The sequence below is a fragment of the Rhea americana genome, unplaced genomic scaffold (genome assembly GCF_003343005.1).
Source record: "Rhea americana isolate MKP2758 unplaced genomic scaffold, rheAme1 scaffold_121, whole genome shotgun sequence".
Classification (NCBI taxonomy): domain Eukaryota; kingdom Metazoa; phylum Chordata; class Aves; order Rheiformes; family Rheidae; genus Rhea; species Rhea americana.
In genome coordinates, this window is record NW_028185273.1 from 1,508,209 (window position 1) to 1,531,868 (window position 23,660).

The 23,660-nt window shown below is 37.2% G+C and overlaps 1 protein-coding gene across 1 annotated transcript in view; it reads left to right on the forward strand.

Annotated features, from left to right (window-relative positions):
- The window catches only part of KCNB2 (potassium voltage-gated channel subfamily B member 2), a 179,212-nt gene extending 156,265 nt beyond the window's left edge, over window positions 1-22,947 (forward strand). Inside the window, exon 2 of the mRNA XM_085325090.1 lies at window positions 20,666-22,947. Within this exon, the coding sequence (XP_085181216.1) occupies window positions 20,666-22,834 (2,169 nt within the window). The 3' untranslated portion in view covers window positions 22,835-22,947. The remainder of the gene's footprint in view (window positions 1-20,665) is intronic.
- Window positions 22,948-23,660: the final 713 nt, after the last annotated feature.

Consider the following 23,660-nt stretch of genomic DNA (forward strand, 5'->3'; position numbering starts at 1 on the left):
ATAGAGTATTTCCGGCCCAGATCCAATCTATCTGCTAACTGTGTGTTCTTAATTACTTTAAAAAGCACCAGCAATCCAAATTAAGCTCCAAGAATGTGATGTTTGACTCAGGCTCCCATAGTTGACATAAATTCATTAAATCTTCCTGACCAATTCACTTTGTTACTTTTGGCACATCTGCAATTTTTTGTATAATAAAACATTGCATAAAGGGCTTAGTAAATTGCATTTAGCACCATGCCAACAATGCATGCYCTAAATGCTACTAAATTAAGCTCTTTCTTTCAATAACAGAGATTTTAAAATCTTCAACAGGGCTCTTTCTCTATATAAGTGTACATAAATACATACATATATATGTGTGTGTGTATGTATATATTTATATTTATATATATATAAATGCTGACAGGTGGTCTTTACTTCTTCACTTCAAAACAAAAACAAAATGAAGAAAAGAGCTTTATAACTACTTTCAGCTTTTAGAAATAATGTTAGAATCATTCTGGAAAGATTCTTATGAAGAGAGCAAGAATTCATCCCACTGCATAGAACAGAAATGCGTAAGAAACGTATTTTCAACATCTGCTGCTCTCATGGAATCTAGGGATTTGTAAATGGCAGTTTTGTGTAAAACTAAATCTGAGATTTGGTGACTTTGCTTCAGGATCTGTAATCTCGAGACACTGTTCTGATGTTTTAGATGTACATTTCATACTTCTTAGATTGCTCTAAGTATCTTTCATAGACTTTGAGAGGTAAGTAGTCTGAGCGGATATCTTTGTCCTCTTCATCTGTACACACGTTAATATATGAACAGCTGAATAGATCTGGATTAAAATTTTTGTAACRGAGAGTTGAAATGGTAACTGTAAGTAGTCACAACCAATACTCCATCCTCTCTCTTGTGATTCAGATGCTCCCTGTCACTGCAAAATATCTTCACATACAGTTGCAAACATATTTTTCAAAATTAAGCTCACGCTTGTGGGGGGGGGGATGTATTCACCACYCCATTGCAGGTGGTTACCAGAAAATCTGCTATGAGAAGTGGCTAACTATAAGTTCTTGTTCCAACACTGCGGAGCCTTCTGAGTGTGACCTGGAAAGATACTGCTCATTGTTCTGAATTGCATAGATTCRTGTGTTACAGAACACGAAGGCTTCCGGCATTTCCCAACTTTATTTTTCTCATGTACCATCTCTATGGTAATGATGGGAGCAGCAGCAGTAGTTTTCAGTTGGATTTCTGCTCAGAAGGAAACTACTGACCTTTCAGGCACTTTTATGCATCATTCACGGCAGCTAAGCATTCTACATTTAAGAACCCCTAGACCAAGCAAAGTCATTTTATTTACTTCTATTCATAAACTAGCATAATATTTTATTATTATTTTGTTCATAACCAAGCAGCTCATGTTTTCCACCAAAAACAATTTTAAAGTAGGATAATCAACCCTAGAATGTGCTAAAGGGAAACCAGCAGAAGCAATGCATGAGCTAAAACTTCTATTTAACCGGTATCCCTGATATCAGGAGCTAGTTTTGTTTTCGCATTAATTGTTAAAACCAGCGTTTCCTGCTGTACAGCTACTCAGGATAGTCCTTCCTACTCCAAGTGAGTGTTAACTTCCACAGTCGTGGCAGTTATATAAAAAAGATAGTTCTACATAGAAAGGCTTGAGATGTGACCTTCCCTAGACCTTGAAGCAGCAGCAGCATATTTCATGGACTGTAATGCAGCCCAGATCATTTGGGATTTGGTGGATGTTCTAGAGAGAAACTGGCAGTGGAAATGCACTTTAGTGGTTATTAATATTTAATAAAATTTATTCAAATGACATCTGCCAATCAGGCAAGCTCTGCGGGCATCTGTTGTCCCCTCAAGATTGGCGAACCAAAACCTTTGGTTCACTACTCAACACTGTAAATAACCATGTATGCAAGCAATTCCTTAAGCTTTCAGCAATAACTTACATGCCCCTATAGGTGTCTGACCTTTTTTCTATCAGCATAGTATCAGTTGTTCTCATATGTTTCAACTCGATGTTCTGCAGATCAGCTGTAAAAGCCATTAATAAGGCATTTGTATGGAAAAGATTCAGAAGTTCCTTTCCTGATTGCATTAAGGTCGTTAAAGCATCTGCTTTTATAGATGCTGTAGTTTAGATATCCGCATGCATGTGCGTGTTATGTCTTCATGCACATTTCTTAAGCGGTAGCTTATAAACTGATAAGCAGGAATTTTAGTGCTCTAACGAAATGCAATTAAAAGATGCACCGTTAAGAATAACTAATAATGTCAGTCTTCCAGTTTGGCTGGCCAGTGCAGGTATCATAGCAGAGGAAACGGTGGGATTTTTTTCATTTCCAGTTTATTAATAGGCTTTTCTTTAAATGGGCTACTTATAGCTTCTTTCTCCCATGCAATGTGTTATTCAATAAATGCATTTCTGCAAATGACTGCCTTTCAGAAGGGAAGGAAAAGAACAGAAAATCATTTGTTAGAAATGCTATTTTTTAGAGATGTGTAAAAAAGTGAACAGAATCAGTATAACTCAACCCCACCAACTGATCTGAGCAAACTCTGGACCAGTGTTTTATCCATCTCAAATCTTTCCCTCATCTTTGATGATTGCATTTGTTTCATTGTGAGGAACTGAAAATGACTATTAATGTGTTAGCATAATTCTCATTTAATCTAAAGCCATTTTTTGCCATTCTGATAGTTGCAAAGAGGCCTTACCTATATGAATCATACATAAATCTAAATGATCATTGAAAACAGTGTTATCTTTCATGAACATGTAAAGAGGCACGTAGTGGTACACAATGCTGAGAATTCATAAAGGTATTCCCTCAGAAGGTAAGCATATAAAAAACATAGATGGTAGATCATATACTAAGCTTTGACCAGCAAATATAGTGTTCCCACCTTCCCATCTTTCTCTTACTACTTACTGTGCTCRTTCTGTATCAAGGTCAATCTAGATCTTGATATCCCAAGTCATGAGTCTGCCAGTTGTCTGTAAAGAGCCCACTTCACACTGAATTACATTCTTCCAGCAATGCAATGTACGTAGTTGTAAATACTGAATAGTAAAGAAAAGGAACTATCTAATGCCACAAAGTCATGTAATGCAAAACAATAATTTGGAGAAGCAGCACAGGTGTGGTTAATTCTAACAACTGATCCAGTGTGGTGTCATTTGCAGAACCATTTAAAAATTGATAGTAAGAACATCAGCTCAGGTCCCTAGGTTGTGATCGGCAGACCTCTGAGTGCCTGTGTGTCATCCCGTCTTTTATTCTTACGTAAGAAAGATAGCAGAACAGGTCTTAAAAGGTGTATAGATGCTGTGATTTCAATGAGAATTTATCTCTGAAAGATATGTGTATTTTATGGAATGTCAAACGTTAATTAATTGATCTTAACAAGATGTGAGGATCAATTTACAACGTAAAAATGGCAGCTATTACACAGTATTTTTTGCATTTCTATATAGAGGTTTTACACAATAGGAAATTTATATCTCAGAAAAGTGAGGCATTAAACATGATGTTCCAGTCTTCCCCAAGAGCTCCTTGCTTTCGATTCTCTTGAAAATCAAACCTCTCCTATCTAGAAAGGCTAACTTTTGGAGCCTGGTTTTCAATTTCAAAACGTATCTGTAGGTTCTGATAACTCACAGTTCATCAGAGCATAAGGCTCCAGTTATAAAGAATRACTAATTCTTTCCATAACTTTGTTTCCATGAAACTTGTGACATGTCCTTTAAATCACAGAAAAATGTCAATATTTTATATAAGGTGTCTATGCCTACATAATTGCTGATTCTTTTCTACCTTGTAACGTCTAGAACTATTTCAAGAAAAATAAATAACTATTTGAGTCACAATACCTCACTGACAAAAACTGGTTCAGAGTCATTGCACTTAAACAAACTGTGCTGCTGGCCACCAGCTCCAAATCTGGCCCTATAATTCTATCAGATCACCTTAATGTGGCTATTAGAGCTAAAGTTACTGTGGTGATCGGATTTTGAAGGATAACTTGATGCAAAAATTTTTGGTCAGAAAAGAATGTATTATGGTGGGAATGTTACAACCACAAAAATATATTCTTCTTTGAGCTGTTTTTAGTCARTTCCAGCATTGTCAGTCAACAAAAAGCATACCAATTCCTGTGCTATGTCAGAGCAGTATACCACGTGCCTTAGTAGGTCTATCTTTCTCCAATTTCCATGCTTCAGTGCATCTAAATAACTTGAAATTTACCACCTGGTGCCAGAGCCAGTAATTACTGTACAGACTACACAGAAAGGAAACTTAAGAAACAGCTGTGATCTCAGTCTTTAGAACTGATCTAATATTCGCTAAATTTAGGCAGGATTTTGATTCCTTAGAACTACTTTATGGACCAAAGCTCACTGATACTAGTGGGGATATTCCAACTGAATTCAGTGMATCTGGATAAGGATTTGTGCACTGCAGAACATACATATGACCAGGTGTAGGAAATTCATTCACAGCAGGCACAGAATGCTACTCTTTAGTCTCTTGTCACCAATGGACCAAAGCTTACGTTGCTTAAGCAATAGTATGCTAATCCCAACTTTTGGTACCAAGAGGTTAATATGATGCTTCTGCTTTAGTAATTCTCACTAAGACYGACTTACACATTAATGTAGAATTGATTAATCTGTTTAGCAAATGCAAGAGCCTCTGGAAAAAATATACAATTCATTCTTAAACTAAATCTGATAAGCAAATAATTTAAGTCATTTGTCAAATTCAAAAGCAGTTGGGTACTCCAAAATAAATATTGCTTTTCTTTGCAACTACAGAATTAGAATTAAATGAAATTTAATAAAAGAACAATAGTTTGTGTTGGAGAGGGGACTTTTTATTTTTCTATTTGAGAAGATATTTCAGTMAAGCCATCTTTTCTGCTGATGTGAAAAAAAATAAAATCAAACTAATCCCTTTCATCCCTGCTTCCAAATTTGCTGTGCAGCTAGTCAGTGGCTCTACTAATATTGTTTATATTTAACACTTTAAGTATAATTTTATTTGCATCTTTTCATATTAGCAGTGTTGTTCCTTGGCTAAGTGTAAGGGGAAGGATCAGAAAATGAAAGTGCATCTGTTACTCACTTTATCTACTGGCACCATTTTACTATTTGGATCTCTGATTTCCACTGAGAGAGATTTAGAAACTGTATTCCTCTTTTATGATTTCTCATGCCTTTAGGAGAATTTCTTACCCAAACCATGCTGCTCTGAAACAAGCCTCCTGCTGATAAAAATMCACAGAAATTGCATTTTATCTTGTGAGTTACATATAGTATGCATCCCCCAGCTGATGCATTAAATATGCACAGTAACATCAAACAGTTGCTATATGAGTGCTTTCTCTCATAAATCAGATTCCATATCAGATTCCAGCTATAATATGTACATTAGAAAATATGTTTGTGTCATGGAAGAAAATGTCTGCTGTGGATCAGCCCAAAGTGCCCAGGGAGGTCACTCGACAACACCTCCATCTACAAGTGTCAGCAGGGGCCCCTCCAGTGAAAGAGGTCTATATAGAGGAGGGGTCTGTGTGAAACTGGTCTAAACATCCTTCTCCCTGCTTAAGACTTCAGTGTTTTGTCYGTACTGCCATCCTGGAGTGTATCTTCAAGAACTGGCAGCTGGTTTCATCTCAGAGAGAGGTGATTGCCTGCCTCCAGTAGGAGCCTGGAAGAGAACCACAATTCAGAAGGGAAAAAGGGAGCTCAGTCATTCGAGCATAAATGTACCCATAGACCATAATGTCAGCTAACCTGGAAGATGTGGGATGTTATATTTCCCTGAATCACTGTGACTTAATATAGCCTTGTATTTCTAAATGATCCCAGTCTCATGTCACACTAGATTGATCTTGAAATATTACAATTAAGGAAGAAGTTGAGATATTATGGGGCATGTCAGGTAAAGATATACAGGAGCTCAGAGATGAGTGTTTTCTTAGGTGCTGTCAGTTTACAACTCAGATCTCGAATGTTGAATAGCACCTCCACTACTGCTACTGCATTACTTTGACTCCTTAAACTCCATATCACATGAATTTCTGCWTCTGGTATGACAGCAAAGGCCGTATTGCCATTTATTTGCTTTCAGAGTAACACTATCTTTTCTATCATAATGTCAAGCTTATAGAAGTGAAGGCAACAAATCACCRCCCTCCAGCCTCTTATCCTTCCAAAGAACGTGGGACAATTATGGGAGTATGCTCTTCCATGACTACCAAGATAAATCATTTTGCAAAAAACAAACCACAGCTGCAGTGCCGTTGCCGTATTTCTATTAGTAGCAATGAAATATATCAACGTCTGTTCTTGTATGGATATAATAAAACAGGTATTTTCCCATAAATTTATTCCTCATTAATTTATTTACAGAAAAATCATTAGGTATGAAACACCCAGAAAAAAGTAGCCGTAATCATAATCTGCAAGAGCAGTAATAAATAATCGTTTAGAAAGAACATAGCTGTATGTTTATATCTCAGAGAAATCACACACATGGTATTACATATATTACATATTCCTTGCTATTACATATATTATGTATTACRTATATTCCTTGCACTTTTACGCAGTGGATCTTGAGTATTGCTGTGATTCCCTATCAACTACTAGAAGTCATATAGTTTTGTCATATTCTTATCTACAGTAAAAGATTTTTCAGAAAGATTTGTTACATTTTAATTAGTACTTCTAAATACAGAAATTTTGTCTTTATGGCTTTCTCAAGCAGTTCTATCCCCCATCATGAAGATGTTGCAAAACATAGGATCCCACTATCCTTATAGTAAATTCTTTGTTTTCTCTTGGTGCTGCTGGTGGGTTCTTTTCATACAGCTTTCAGAAAGTGGAAGTAGGCCTCTGCATAATTTCTGTGTAGAGATAAGCAGTGTAAATACCCCTAAGGCCTCCATTCCAATGAACCATTCTAAGTCTTTTTCATAAATTGCCAGATGCTAGCAGTTAAAAGAAAAAATATATATATTATGAAATTGTCACCTATGAAAGATACTTTCTGAGRCATAGCCAGAGTATAATGTATTTGTTCTCTGTTCAAGGGGTTTCTGATGATTAATTTTGTTGTACATAGCTTTGCTGCAAATAGCTGCATTACAACTGTAGCACCTGACAAATTTATTTTCACGTTCATTTCTTGRCTTGAGCTTGATTGAGATGTAGATATGCCTTAGCCTTGTATTTCCTGCTAATACCTCATATTTTACTTGGTTCCTATAAATGGCCATACTGTGAGGAAGTGGGACTAATGACACAGGAATAATGACATTTCTTTGTCTTCTGTGGTTACCAAGAGATTAACCTGCTACCCTCTCATCACAGCACATTTGGAGTGTAAATGGGGACTAAAAAGCAGCTGCCCTATGGCTCTGCCAGGCTCTGCTTAGCAGTAGAAGAACTGGCCACAAAGTGTAAAATCATGATCACACAGGAGAATTCAGCAACACGTCATTTTTTCCTTATAAAGCTTCTGCTTCCAGCATAGGCCTGGGTCTCAAAGGCCAAAAAAAAAAAAAAAAAAAAAAAAAAGTCCCAACACATTGATTTTGTTCATGTGGGCACAGCTACCACCTAAAGTAGGCAGCATTTTTCTCCTCAAAGGTAATATACTTATGCAGTTTAATTATTAAGAGGCACAACCATAAATCCTGACAGTTTCTGCAGGTATTGCAACTAAGAAGGCACATGGCCTGCATGGAGCAACTCACAGATAAAAAGCTCTGCTGCAGTCAGTGCAGATTAAGCTGAGATTTGCCATTGGCTTTTGTCTCTCTGATGAGCTAAACCGGGGTCCCAAATGTAAAGATCCCCAGGAAAAAAGAATCAAGAAACTAGGTCYTGATATCAAATTTACGGATTATTGCCCCAGGACAATACCAGGAAATAATTCATAGGTACCTATCTTATTCTTAGACAATTGATGAAATTTGAGAGGTAATAATGTCTGAAACAATATGGCTCACTTTTAGATCTATTTAAAATAATGTATTTTGAGTATAATTTGAAAAATGCTGATTTCCTCTGTAAAGATTTTAGCATGGCTATTTATAAGTTTCTTCTATGTTTCTGAAATGATGAGGAAAATACCRATGTCTGAATAGAATTGCACCACACTGATATATTTCAGTTGGGTTTAAATGTTTAAAATCATTACATTATTACTCTTGATAGATACAGATACAGAAATGACGCTATTTTACACATTCGAGGAGCAGAGATCTATCACATCATGGAATTTTCCTGAGGCAGTGAGCAGAAATTGAGTAGTTCCCTATTGTTCTGTAAGCTGCTTCAGAGTGCCTTTCCATATGACAAATAATGCTATATTGTTATTGAATTTTTAGATAATGTCCATAGAATCCCATCAATTTCTCTTCTGTCCTTTATAATCCTATGGGATATTTCCATAAGGATGATTTTCAAAGGTGCAGAGTAACCGGAGCTCTCACTGAAGTTTTCAGGGGCTGTAGTTGGACAGGAAATCTGCAGGCAATGTAAAGAGCATTAAATAAGCATTTTCACATTCATATATATTCACTCCATGAGAGAAAAAAAAATGTTTTTTTACTAAATAAATATTGTTACAATAGGAACATTGCATCCTTGTCAACAGCRGCATGATAAAACAGAGACATCTGCTGGTTAAAATAGGAAAATATCTTTAAATCATTTTGTGGAACTCTGGATTTAGGGTTGTAAGACTTCCTTCCTTTACTTCTTCACTCCACTACTGAGGTCTGAAATCTGCTTTTCTTTACATAGGCAGCCTTTTTCCCTTGGTAATCAGCACACTCCAGATAAAGCTTACCAGTATATTCAAGCTCCACGTGTTCAGTCTGGTTGAAGATGATAGCAAAATTTCTTTTGATTTCCTGAGACAAAAAACAGGCCCTGTAACACAGGTAGAGCAGGAGTTCTTGAAGCATGATAGTCATTTATAAGCAACTAGACAAAACTAGTCTTTTCTATAGACTATTGTATGTTTAGTCCTGCCTCTAGTCGCTCCACAGTTCAGGAGAGAATGGACATTTCTTGAACTGTTGAAGCTGTTCCTGCTAAAAATTGAGTCTAAAATGTAAAACAAGTTAGCAAGGTTCACATAATTTATAGGCATTTTTTATCTAGTATGTTGTTTGTTTGAGGTCACAGCAAGATGAACAGTACCTTTTAACAATATGCGTGTAATATTTTAATAATAGATAATATATTTTGAGCATCAGATCTTCATTCAGTTACAATTTGACTTTTCTAAATGTAATCTGAAGACATTTAAATATTTTTTGAAGGACGTAGGTGCACTGTGAATGTGTTACAGAGCACATCACACCTCAACAAAGGCTCAAAACTGGAATATTACCGATTAAGTTACAGAAATAATTCTGGAGAGACATCTAACATAAGGAAAAGCTTCTGACGGAAATCCTGGATCTGAACTCTGTTGCTCACATTCTGGTTCACCACAGAACCAATCTTTGCAGTTTATCCCATGTCTGGGTCATTTCTTACCTGGAAATGTTTATTGCACATTTGCAAAATACCAAGTTCTAACTTGCTTAACTAAATTGTTACAGTTAGTAAAATCAAAAAATTGACTAGCATAAGAACAGTGTGATTACCCCGTAATGCCTCTACACACCTTACAAAAAAATCACAAATACATAGCTGTAACTTGATACTAACTTCCTGCATCTTCAGGTACATTCAGCCTATATARGTGAATGTAAATAGTTTAGGGAGTAAGACAGTCTTTCCTGTGCTGTCAGACATCACTTGGGCTCTGCCATCCCTATCATGCTGGTTGCTGTAATAATTATCTCTGTATATGTATATCTCATATACGTATGAGATATATATATCTGATATATATCTCTGTCTATATATCTTCTCAGACTGCAATGCTTACCTCCTTGCTTATACTCAAATAGGCCAAAGGCTTGTTTTTACTCTAATTCCTACCTTTACATATTTTGGCTACGTAGCCAGAGTAGGAGATAAAAATCCTAGCAGCATAGTTTTCAAAATCACTGGAGAAAACAAATATTCCTGCCACATCAAAGACAAGCTTGAAAAAGAGAGTAAGTAAGTCTACTCAAAATACAGAGCTCTGTTTCCAGATTAATCACATAAGTCTTGTCCTGGATGCTCTACCAGCAGTATGTCCCAAGAGTTAAAAAAGTCCAAAACTGGAGCACTCCAATCTGGAGCTCCTACTTCTGAATAAAGGTTGGCTCTCCTGTGCATAAGCTTACAAAGAATCTTACTCCCTATTTTCCTGAATATTTGGAATTCCAGGAACTGCTGAGTTTGAAAGATTAAAAGGTAATAAACACTCAATTCACTACCAATAGTAGCAATAAGATCTGACTGTACTCTACGTATATTGTCAGATAGGATCAAGATGTGCAGGATGAATATTTATTGCACTGGTAKAGGCTCTCTGAATCTGTGGTTGGTTTAGGCCTTATTTAAAACATCCTGTTTCCATAAAGCTGCCTWATGCTCCAAAGTGTCATTTTAGCCATCAGAGGCAAAATCCATTCTTCTTGAACTACATCCTTTCTATCAGGGACAAGAATAATGCAAGAATATTATAAAAGAGCCATCATCCAGGTTCTTCAGATGATTTTGTTAGGCTAACTCTCACCCAGCTAATTTAATCAGCCCTCCAGCTGCCTTGGACCATGGTGGGGTAAATCAAAGGTTGAATTCCATGAATTTATTCATGTTTATAGAGGGCAGATTGCTTTCTGCTATAGTGTTATTCCAGACAGCACTTGAGTTCTCCATCTGATTTCTGATTATGCTAATACTTAAGCTGCTTAAATATTTTATGTAAGAAAGACAATTTCCATGCTGCCACAACTACATTTATATTACTGTTTTATTTAGAGTTAGTCTAAATAGGGCTACATTTCACCTCAGTCTGCAGTGCAGACATAGCCTATGAATGTTACTTTTTACTTTATGTTTGCAGAATACTTTGGCTTTACTAACTACTTGGTTTCTTTTCCTCCCCTTACTTTAGCTGTCATTTTTGCCTCTGAATGTCTTTCAGTGTCCTTATGGTACTGAAACTGGTGGGGAATTTTTATAGTACATATACATCTGACCAAACCAATTTTGTATTTTTAGTGATTAAATTTAGACTACTATCTTAGTTAAGCTGCTGCACATTTTTCCATGCTTTCAAATTAACATTCCCTAGTTAGTACTGTATTTAACTAAGGGTTTTATTTAAGAAAAGATATTGTAGAATTAAAAACTTAAACAAGAGCAATATGCAATGAACCATGGGCAAAAGAAGTACTTTAAAATGTCAGTAGGGTTTTGAGCAGTTGAGGAGCTCCATAGGGAAGCTATGAAGGGATTGTCAAGTGATCATCATATTATTTGATGACTATGCTATCAGAGTGTTTTTGTAGGATTTTTATGTACCTAATAGAATAATTAAAACATCTTTTTAATGAAATATACYGAAAAGATTGAAAATTTTAATTACATGGAATTGAATATTGCTTAATGGTTTAGAACAACAATGGTTTAGGCATAAAATAAAAGTACTATATATCAGGAACTGGCCCTACATTTAAACCAGTGCTCTCTTTTAATATATTTATAATAACTTTTATTAACTCAAAGGGCTGAAAAACCCATTGTGAATTATGGGTTATAAATAGAAGATGTATAGATGGTGATGTCTCCTATTGCATAGGATTAATTTCCCTCCAGGAAATGCAAAGAACTAAAAGTCTGATAAGCAGGTCTATCAATTGTCTTCAATTTGATCTCCTCTTTTTTTTATTTATTTTTATTTTAAGTAAGTCCATAGTTTCCATGGACAAAATCTTTGAAGCATAAAATGTGTGTAACTAGTAAAGCAATGTCTGCTAGAATTTGTTAGCATTCCGTATCATGTGATGTGATAGGAATGGTCCATATATTTCTGCTGGAACTATAGCTAATATWTTAAATACCATAAACATGAGTATGTCAGGTAATGAGAAGAAGCATAACATTATGTATATTTTCAGCCTAAGTCTAAAATGGTTATGGAGAAAAAGGTGAAAGAAAGGAAAGTCACCTTACAGTAGGGAAAAAAAAAGGGGAAAAAAAAAGATAATTTAAGACAAACAAGCCTTAAACTGCACATGACTGCTTTGCATAAGAGAAAGCAGCAGATTGGATTCAGTTCCCTAACAATTTCTCTGATTCYGCAGCTGTAGGAAATATTGGCATAAGCTCTATTCATAAAAATATACATTGATGTAGATGTTTTATATATTGTTGCAGTTCTGAAATATATCTGGAAACTGACATGAAGCCAAGACAGTTATTTTAAAAGTGTGAGTGAGGATTATGATGTCTGACTCTTTCTGCCTGTCATAATTTAAAATAAGGCTGAGTAAAAAAATCTCTTTGATAGCTAGCAGTAGTCTTCAGGTGGGAGGTCATCCTTGCTGTAAAAGACAGTCTCAGTCAGTGATAGGCAAAGATAGAATGAAAATAGTTTAACAATAATCTTAACATGGGTGTCAGCACATTAGACTCGAGCGTACAGTCCAGGTTAATAATCTAAGATCTCAGCTGTAAACAAACACCACTGAAATTAATAGAAAATATGAGCAGTCAGAACCAGGAAAATGAATTTTAACTTTTTATAGTACTTTTTGAAATCAGTTGCATCCAGCTTTCTGTTTTAAGTCAAATGATAAAAAGGAACAACAGGTCCTGATATCGAAATGAGTAACGTCAAAACAAATCTGTGGATCAGGTGTGTTGATTCCCAGTATACCTATTCAACAGCCCATATTACAAGCAGTTAGAGCTAAACAATTGCTTTTGTTTAATTTTCATTGTTCCTGATTGTTTATCTCCACTATATTTTGCAAGTCATTTTTAATAACCTATCTAACGGCAATCAGTAAATATAAATCTCTGACCTCTGGAACTCTTTTCCAGCCTTCTTCAATGGTATTCTGTCTCAGAAAAAAAAGTAATATGCCAGTATTATCTTTATTGTGCCAGTATTGTCTTCATAAAATGCTTGTCTTGTCACATCCTCGTGTATTTAACTTCATGTCCTCACCTATTTGAGACGATGCGAGTAGCGCGACACCGAGTCTCCGTGTGCAGGGTGCCTCCTTCAGCACCGCGCCGGCGGACAGCTCCGCGCCCCGCGCCGGCGCCCTTCGCCGCCTGGCGCAATAGCGAGGTTCCCAGGCCACGTCGCAGGCTGACGCTGACGCTGCTGCTCTCTTTTAATTCGAGCTAGTTCGTATTTGACTGTGAGGATAGTTATTAGCTGGAAATAGCCTGATTTTTTTTTTAATAAAAACCCTGAATTTCCTGATAATGAWTTTTTTATTTTGTACATGCAAAGAATGCAGAACAGATCTTATCTACCGTCTGTTCTGCAAAACAGGTGGAATTGTAAGCAATCTGTTATGACTTACATGGAAATTTTGAAGCGTCCTGTACATTCTTGGCAGTAAAAATAATCAGCTTTTCCTCCTGAAAATTAGATGGACAGTGCAAATCACAACCTAAACATAACATGCCAACCATGATCGTCAAAATTTTAGGAAATTTCTAAATGAGGACAGTCATGGATTTTATTAAAGTCATCTCATTTACTCTTTGATAAATTTGGAAGATTTTTCTCATAAACTGTAAGGAATTGTTTGAACAGTAAAGAACATTTAGGGAGATCAAATATTTTTTTGATAGACAAGAAAGTATCTTTTACATAAAGGCTTTCACATGGCTCTTGAAGCTAACTTCTGTGTTTATCATAATTTGTAATTAAACTCCTTCCACGCTTATACAGAAAGTAAAAGTTATCTAGATACCCTAGATGTTTTCATTTTCACTRTAACTTACATTATATTAAGGGATTGAATTAATTAAACTAGTTACATTGTAATTACAATCTAGTACTAGCGCAATTTCCATCAATAATGTGACAGATAGATTCATGGACTTTTCCAAATTCTAATAAATGAAGCAATTCCCATTCACTTCCACTGACTTGGGATCAGGTTATTAGACTGTCCTGCCATTTCTTGTATGTCAAGTATTAATGAGCAGTTTGCTGCTGATCATGAAATAATTGATTTCATGCCTCCAGCTGAGATGGCCTTTTGCCATTCGACAAAAAACATTAGAACTGACTTGATAGGGATTTTAATCCATGTTCATGAGTCCAATGTAAGACTGATTAGCTTTGTGCTAAATACACTTCATTCGGAGTTGTCTCCRTTCAGCCTGAACTGAATGTTCCTCCTGCACTGTACCTCCTCCAAGGCCACAAAGACTATTTCATTCTGTTATTACTTAAGGTCTTATGYCTTTTCCCAGACTAACAGGATCCCCCTGTATCATGCTCGTCTCTTGCTGATATTTACTTACAGCAGGTTTCTTCAGGTGTGTTCTGGCCACTGAAGATGCATCTAATAGTCACAGTCACAATCCATTGCTTAGTACTTTTCTCCAGTATGTCCAGACTGCAAGATCTGTGTCATCACTCTCTGGTCACAATGTTTGGTAAATATGTCCTATAAATTTTAGCAGTGTTTTACTTGATTTTCRAGTATATACTAACATCCCACTAATAGATTACAATAGCTCCTGTGYTGACGTTCCTGCAGACTCAGTCCACATTCTCAGGGTTCATATTTTCCTATATTAGCCACAGGAATAATGCCTTATACCAAACTACTTTGGCCACAAGTGGATGCTCTACCACATTCTACTAAATCTTGATGCTGAAATTCTAGGTGGTTTAAATCCCAAGATCATCCTYCTCCAAATGAATGATCAAGACATTACGTAAATGCAATGTGTTCACCAGAGTGCAGCAGAGATAGCATAAATACAAAAGGCAGTAATTCACCTATCATAGAGTGCAGGAAAGATGTATTTCATTACTGTTACTTTGAAACTATAAGTATGTCAGGCTGCTCTCAAGGAATGTGGAGTCCTYTCCTAAACAGCTTTACCCCCTCTGAAGATCTAGTTCTTCTTAGGCAAATATTAGTCTATGGGACAGGAAGGTCAGTGAAAAATAGATGAGTATATGAGGCTTTGTGGGGAAAAAAATGGAGTTTGAGCAAGAAGGATATCTGTTATGCACAAGGGCTTCATGACAGAAGTTCTAAAGTGAAGAATATGCCAGGACAGTAGTAGTCTCTCACTTCAGGCAGACCAAAAGAAGCTAACTTTAAGGTACCTTGCTCAGGTGTAGCTGTGCTGGCAGAAGTCTGAGTGACCTGCTGGTGAAATCTCAGCCAGTTCCTAAACTGCCTGTTATTTCCCACTTCTGCTTGACTGCTATCATCAGTACTCTCTCATTCGTATTTGATTTGGTATGCAGCACATCATCACCTCCCCTTGGTCTCCTCAGACAGAGACCTGAAGGACCCTGCTTTGCAGAAGCAAAGACAGTCCCTTTGGCTACCTGCCCCCTCGTGCACTCCTACACATGTTGGCTCCCAATCTAGGTGATCTTGATATGACAGTACATCCCTGGAAGTATGCCATTTAAGAAGTGACTTCTTGGGTGGAGCCACCACTGCGTTTCATGGTTCCCCAAATAAACATCCAGAAGTACTTGAGTTCATTAGCTTAAAGCAAACTTGGGTCTGTCAAACTGAAGCAGTGGCTACTCATTTACTGATGAGAGGGAGAGAGAAGAAAATAGATGGTCACTTCTCATGTCTAGCAAGTCTGCACAATTTCTTTAAGGACAARATAGGGAGTGTCTATGGAGCTAGTCATGAAGTCTTCAGTGAAAAAAAAAACTAAATGAGCATTTCGATGCTAAGCTTTTAAGGTGACATTCATCTCAGTGCAAAGAGACAAAAAGAAAAGTCTGTGCACCACTTAGGCCCCAGATAAGTACAACATTAAGAGCTTACATGAAGGTTAATGTCAGGCTTAATAAGTATCCCTGAAAGATCAATGCAGAAAATTCAAATAGAGTGCTTAAAAAAATTAATAGTAATGATCTAAGGGAAAGTAGAAATGAAAGGTCAGAATTCTAAATAATGTCATCAAGGAAAGAGATCAAGAGTAGCAGAAAGAAGCTGTTCAGTGATTACACATACTGTCAGAGCCATTATCATGTGTGTTCCTGAAAGGGCAACCGCAATAAAGCTGTAAGTTGGATTAAATTTATATTATTTGGTTAAATTATTCCCTTCTCCTTCATCTTATTTTTCAAAAACATTTATGCTATGTGGAGCTGTTAGGCCTGTGCCAGGAGTCTGCAGTCAGAGGTTATGCTAGAGAAGTAAAARAAAGATGAAAAGTGTACTCTGAAGGGAGGGCAAATTTCCATTTGCAGTAATGGTTTGCAGACACTGTAACAAAATTACAGGAGATGCCCATTTTGGAAGTTTATGGCAGAATGATATAAAAGTCTTTCTAACTGTATGATGCAATTCTGTCTTCACTATTCCAAGCACTGACAGCACTGACTCAACTTTGAYAGTGTTAAGGAGAGGGGAGGAGGAAGAGACTACATAGCCTAGCCATGCACACAGCCTGACTGAAGGGTGATGTCMTGTTTATTTCTCAGTAATACTTTTAGGATAAGCCTAAATTGGTACCTAAGTCTAATTTTTGTAACTGGCAACAAATTCTTCCATTATTTAAGAAACAGACTATTTGCAGACATGATCTACACATCTATTCTTACATAATTTTCAGTGTTGCAGATCTGTGAAAATTGGTTAGAATTTGCATGCTTAAGGATTGCCATCATATTTAATTTTGGATCAAATGCAAGAAAGATTTTTCCCTACTCTTCTCCCYTTTTAATGTCCCCTGGCCAAAGACCTTTTCTTGGGCGTTTTTGAAGGGCATTAGCCAGTAAGGGTTCAGTAGCAAATTGTCTTGCCTGTTTGTTGAATGTTTTCAGTGTACCTGTGGAAACCTGATTCAGAGTAACAGATTCTAAGTGTGCCAGATTGTCCATGATATGAGCTGTGACACACAATCATTGGAGCATTTGGAGTACACAGCACTGTCYTCTGCAGAGCAGCACGTGGCAGAACCATGGGGCAGAAGCAAGAGGTGATGCTCATAACTGGGAYGTCCCAAGGAGACAATGAAGGGAGGCAGTGAAGAGACCAGGGAAGGAGATCCTGTCTCATGATGTCATTCTGCACAGTCTAACAAGGAACAGTGGTGGCAGCTGCTGAAAGCAGTGCCATGTCATTGTTAAATGTTATGTTTGGCTGATAAAATGTCCTTGCGCTTGTCCAGTTTGTGAAAGTGTAAAAATGTGCTTGTCCTTGGACTGTTGAACTCAGTTTGTAGTGCTGCCTGTACTGTTCCAAACAGTTTCTTTTTTAAATAGCCCCAGACATCAACAACAGGACACATACAGATAGATCTAGGCAGATGTACAAGGTGGCTATTGAGCAAAAACTGTACAAACTCAATACCACAAGCTGAAGACTGTTGACAATAAAGAATGCAGCTGGTTTAAATTGATTTCCATAAGCTTTGCATCAAGCCTATGAAAATATCTTCCATATTTGTGTGCATATTAACTTAGAAAGATGAAAACTTTCATGAATTTAAATACACTTTTACAAAGCCAGACAGAAAATTACCCATAATGCAGGGGCCACAATATAGCCTGTGCATGTTTCTGTTTTCTTTTTACAAAAACATTTCCTTGACTTGTGCCTAGTCTCTCACTTTCAGTCTAAGTGAATATTCTGGATKGTTTTAATCCTGCTACAGACTAAGTATGGTTGCCAGACAGCACTGGCAGAATGATCTCTATCCATAGATGAGCACTAGGAAGACAGTATCAGCGTTGGGCTGATCCTGTCCCTATTATTTTGTATTCCTCTATGACAAAAGGCATTCAAAAGCAAGTATTGGTTTCTGTTGCTTTTACTCCTTTTTCTTTTGTCCCATAAGTGATGCAAAACATGATGGTTCATTTTTACCATACAGACCAAATAGAAAGCATGAGTAGGGATGAAAGTGAGTCAGTGCCATTTGAAAGCCTGATGGAAGCACTAATTACTGAAAAATATGGATCTTGTGAGTCAGTCCCATCAGCCCAAACTTGCCCCCGTGACTGTTTACGGCATATATCTAGGGCAGTCCAGTCAGCTTATGCTAGTCAGCTTGTCTATTCCCTCAGCTGACAGTATAGAAGACATCAGAGATGAACAGGGAAATTCTGCRTGCCTACCTTCGTCTAAGGATGGTAGTAAGGTGGAACAGGTGGTTGTAAAGTTCATCTTTCCTCCCATGTTAAAGCAGATAACTCAGAAAAAGGATATGTGCATTTTACATTCTACCAAAAGAGAGAGAATTATCACTTCCRAGGTCCCAGTTAATGATGCACTGCATTAAAAGTACCCTGCACCTGGTAGCTGAGTCACTAGACAGCCAGAAATGCAAATCACGGCTTTGCAATGGGAAAACGTGGCTAGATGCTAAGTTGAAGACTGCACGCAGCTTGGAAGTGAGGGTAGAGTCCTAGGATTCTTCTTCCTGCTTAAAGAGCTGTTACGTTTCCCAAATTTATGGACTCTTGCTTATCTACATACCCTGGCTGTCAAATAAGCATCATACTCTTTCTGCTGTTTCTATCTGGCCTCATAATTCTTGCATTACTGCCTGCCCAGCAGATCAACTTCAAAAAGACAGGTTAAACACTTTTATGGAAGACACAACATGGCCTGCTGGGTACAGCAGTCAGCAGCTCTCAGGTTTTACAATGATAGTTGTTGCAGAACTGCAAGGAGCTACTCAAACTCTATTGCAGTGTATTACAATTGCATCATTAACTCAGGGAAGTTTTGCTATTCATTTCATCAGGAGTAGAATCAAAGGCCTCATATTCAGCACACAGGGAAGGACATTCTTTTAGAAATACTTGGCAATGTATAAGGATATATTTTTGAAGTTTAATAAGAGTTGGACTTTTTGTGTGATCAAGTCAGTTGTGGTTTTTTTCACTCCTCTGAATCAACTTAGCTAGCATAGCAGATTGCTACAGGCCTTTTTTTCTAAACATCATGCTTCCTCTAGTATAGCAGCATCTGCTTAATGAGAATTTACCGGTGTAATACTATCTGGAAAGTGTTCTTTATCTAGACTTGGAACAGGGAAGTTCTTTATTTTCTTCTCCTTCTCATAGTTGCTATTGTTCTTCCTAGTGATCAATTGCCATTCATTGCCTAATGACTTGCAAAATCTAATCAATTGCAGTAATTAAAACAGACTGTGGGTGGAATGATGCACACCTTTAATTACACACCAAAATTCGAGGCAAATAAAAGCTTTACATTCTTACATTAGAAGATGCCAAAATACTTTCATTTACTCTGAATTTTTTTCACCAGTAACACCCTCATGCTTGTAGTTGATCTATAGAAAGCACTAAAAATTTCAGGCCTGCTGTTCTGTGTGCTTTATTAAAACAACTGGCCGGCTGTGTTTAGATTTGTGTGCGAAGAAATGGCCTGAACAGATTGATAGATAGTTATTGTCACTATAACTCCCCAGGTAGCAACCCTGGACAAGAAGGTTATGTATTCAAGACCTATAAAATGACCTGTCTTGCCTGGAGTTTTATTATTGTCACATGGTATAAGAAGAGTTACTATATGTCAGCTCACCCCTTTTTAATGGGATCTTTTGTTTTCTGGTGAACATTGAGGCATAAAATAAATTTCCTATGAAAGATTTTGAAATGTCAGTATTTCCCAAGTTAAAACCGGTTCAACTGATGACAGCCAGGCAGATATGTTGTCATGATTTTGTTTTCTCAGAACAATGTTTGTTGTGTAACTGTGCCTTTGCATTATACAGCTTTTTCCTATGCTATTATTTACTTTTTGACGCAGGCTAAAATGAGGAAGCAATTAGTTTGAATGACAGAAGCTGCAAGCTCTACAATTCAGATCTGTGCCATGCTTAGTATGTGTTTATTTGTTCTTTGAATTTTTAAAGTATAATTATGTTATTGAGTATATTAGAGAACTCAGGCATACATTAGTTATTTCACAGTACTTTTAGTAAAGTGGGGAATCTTGCATACTTTATTTAAGCTTCAAGCCTTACAATGTAACCTGATATAACCAACTTTCAGAGTTTGGAAGGAAGTCATTCCTCTACAACAGTATTTCCTTTTGTTCTAGCTACAGACCATTAAAATTTTCATTGTTCTGTGCTGCCCAGGTATTGCCTTCATTCTCCTTTCTCATCTTAGCAAATACTTCACTAAGATTAGCCTCTTTTTCTGTTGTGGGTAGCAGTAGCTTTAGAGAGATGTGTAATGCCCTAAATAGAACAGATTCACCAGAGCATGTCTTCTGGTTGTGTTACTGATTGGGCTCTGTGGAAAATGAGTTGGTCCATGTTTCACTAACCAGGAGAAATAAACGCATCTTATTTGCACAATAAAAAAGACTCACATCAGAAGCAGCACTGGAAGGGAGAGCTTACCTGTTTGTGATACGTCAAAATATGAAAGGTGCCAAATACACTTGTGTCAGTGTCCAGGACAGTTTACTAATCAGAACATTGTTTATTTTCTTTTMCAGATTTTGGCCATCGTATCCATTCTGTTCATCGTACTGTCCACTATCGCTTTGTCTCTTAACACACTGCCAGAGCTTCAAGAAATAGATGAATTTGGGCAGCCAAATGACAACCCTCAGCTAGCACATGTTGAAGCTGTGTGTATTGCTTGGTTTACCATGGAGTACCTTTTGCGTTTTCTATCCTCACCAAACAAGTGGAAGTTCTTCAAAGGCCCATTAAATGTTATTGATTTACTGGCAATTTTGCCATATTATGTCACCATTTTCCTCACAGAGTCCAATAAAAGTGTACTGCAGTTCCAAAACGTCAGACGTGTGGTTCAGATATTTCGTATTATGAGGATACTAAGGATTCTTAAACTCGCCAGACATTCAACAGGCCTTCAATCTTTAGGTTTTACTCTCAGACGGAGTTACAATGAATTGGGCTTGCTGATATTATTTTTAGCCATGGGAATAATGATATTTTCAAGTCTTGTATTCTTTGCTGAAAAGGATGAGGATGCTACAAAATTTACCAGTATCCCTGCATCATTTTGGTGGGCAACAATCACTATGACTACAGTAGGATATGGCGACATTTATCCTAAGACTTTATTAGGCAAAATAGTTGGAGGACTGTGCTGTATTGCCGGAGTGCTGGTCATAGCTCTGCCCATACCAATTATTGTGAATAATTTCTCAGAGTTTTACAAGGAGCAGAAACGACAGGAGAAGGCAATTAAAAGGAGAGAAGCACTAGAGCGAGCTAAAAGAAATGGTAGCATTGTCTCCATGAACCTGAAAGATGCCTTTGCTCGCAGTATGGAAATGATTGATGTAGCAGTAGATTCAGGTAAGCCTGGAGAACCAGCCAATCCAAAGGAGACACATGATGACAACCACCTGTCCCCAAGCCGGTGGAAATGGGCCAGAAGGACAATGTCCGAAACAAGCTCAAACAAGTCATATGAGAACAAATACCAAGAAGTTAGTCAACAAGACTCTCATGAGCAATTAAACAATGCCGCAGCATCTTCCAGCCCACAACACCTGAGCGCCCAAAAATTGGAGATGTTATATAACGAAATTACTAAAACTCAGTCTCAGCCTAATCTTAATGCTGGTTACCAAGACCAGTCAGCAAAACCACCTGTGTATGAAGAAGAAATAGAAATGGAAGAAGTTACAGGCCAGAGAGATCAAATGCTGGCTGGACCTACAGACATAATAACAGACATGAGAAGCACATCCAGTATCGATAGTTTTGCCAGCTGTGCAACTGACTTCACGGAAACAGAGAGGTCCCCGCTTTCTGTGTTCCCCGGCTCTCATCACTTGCAAATGAGATTTCCATCTGATTCTGTTAACCTAGAAGATAACCAAAGAGTAAAAAGTTCTCAGTTTGTACCRTTCACAAAAGATAAAATGTTTTCACCAACTGATATCACCTTTGACTACAATCCAATGGACAGAGCTGTAATCAGTGATGGCAGTGGATCCCAAACTGTTTTACACGGTCACTTGCATTTCGACACTGCCATGGAAAGCCCCAAAAGTTCTCTGAAAGGTAGCAATCCWTTAAAATCTAGATCCCTTAAAGTTAATTTTAAAGACAGTAGAGGTAGTGCTCCACAAACTCCACCAAGCACTGCAAGGCCATTGCCAGTAACAGCAGGAGCAGACTTTACCCAGTCCACCCCTCAGCACATCAGCACCATTCTTCTAGAAGAAAATTCACCCCAAGGTGAACGACCTTTACTTGGTGCCGATGCATCAGTGCTTTGTCAGGGACCTTCTAAGAAATCATCCCCTCTGTTTCCCAAACAAAAGGTTTTCACTTTCCCTTCAAAAGAGAGGAGGAGCTTCACTGAAATAGACACTGGAGAAGAAGAAGAGTTTATGGAGTTACGTGGTATAAAACACGAAAAGCAACAGGAAATCAAGACAAATTGCTATGGAGATAAACACAGTGATGGCAGCCATTTAACAGAGGAGCCACAGGTCAGCACTTCTTCACCCAAAAGCATGAGTCACAACTGTACTCAAGACATTTACCATGCTGTGGGTGAAGTGAAGAAAGACAGTAATCAAGAAGGTTGCAAAATGGAAAACCATTTGTTTGCCCCAGAAATTCRTTCAAATCCAGGAGAAACTGGTTACTGTCCCACACGTGAAACTAGCATGTGACTAGTTACAAAAGCAATAAAAATACTTTTTCTTAAAACACAATTAGCAATGCCTATGAACTAAAATGTGGGAAGCCTCAAAAAAAAGTGCATAAAATATTATTTTTGCATGGCATGAAGAGCTGTTTAATTTAAATACTGTTTAATTTAAAAAGACTGCTTTTTGTAACAAATTAAAAAAAACAGGAAAAAAATGACACAAGAACAGTGAATAAAATAAAGAGMGCTCTCTTAGGAGCCCATATTCTGCAACATCTGACATTTTTGATCCTTTCACTTATGATTGTAGACAGATTTTTGAACTCTTTTAACTTTTTTGTTTTCTTGGTTACAATGAATTTTAGAATTTGCACATGAAAGGATGAAATGTCAATGCATGCATTCATAACGATGTGAAACAAGGTGCTTTGAGCTTGCAAAATGCATATATTTGTAAATAGTGTGGGGTTGGGGGGAAAGCTACTGTTAACAAGGATTTATGGAAAAAGAGTTTCCTGGGACACAGGTACTTCCTTCACAGCGTGCTGCCTGGAGGTTTTGTACAGACTTATGTTGCAAAATTGCAACTTCTACTTAAAGCATCTCACATATCTTGCTTTCTGTTAAAAAGCTCATGGGTATATCTGTTAACTAAGGGACTACAGTACTTTAGTTTATCTGTGCTGTAAATCATAGTAGGGTTTTTTTTATTTGCATAACTTTACTTATTGCATTTGTCAGTTTAATTAATGATCCTGTGAGGAAAAGCAAAGATTTAATGACCAGAACTTGACACATTTGATATTTTTATAGAATACTGCCAACATTTCATAACTAAGAAAAAATAT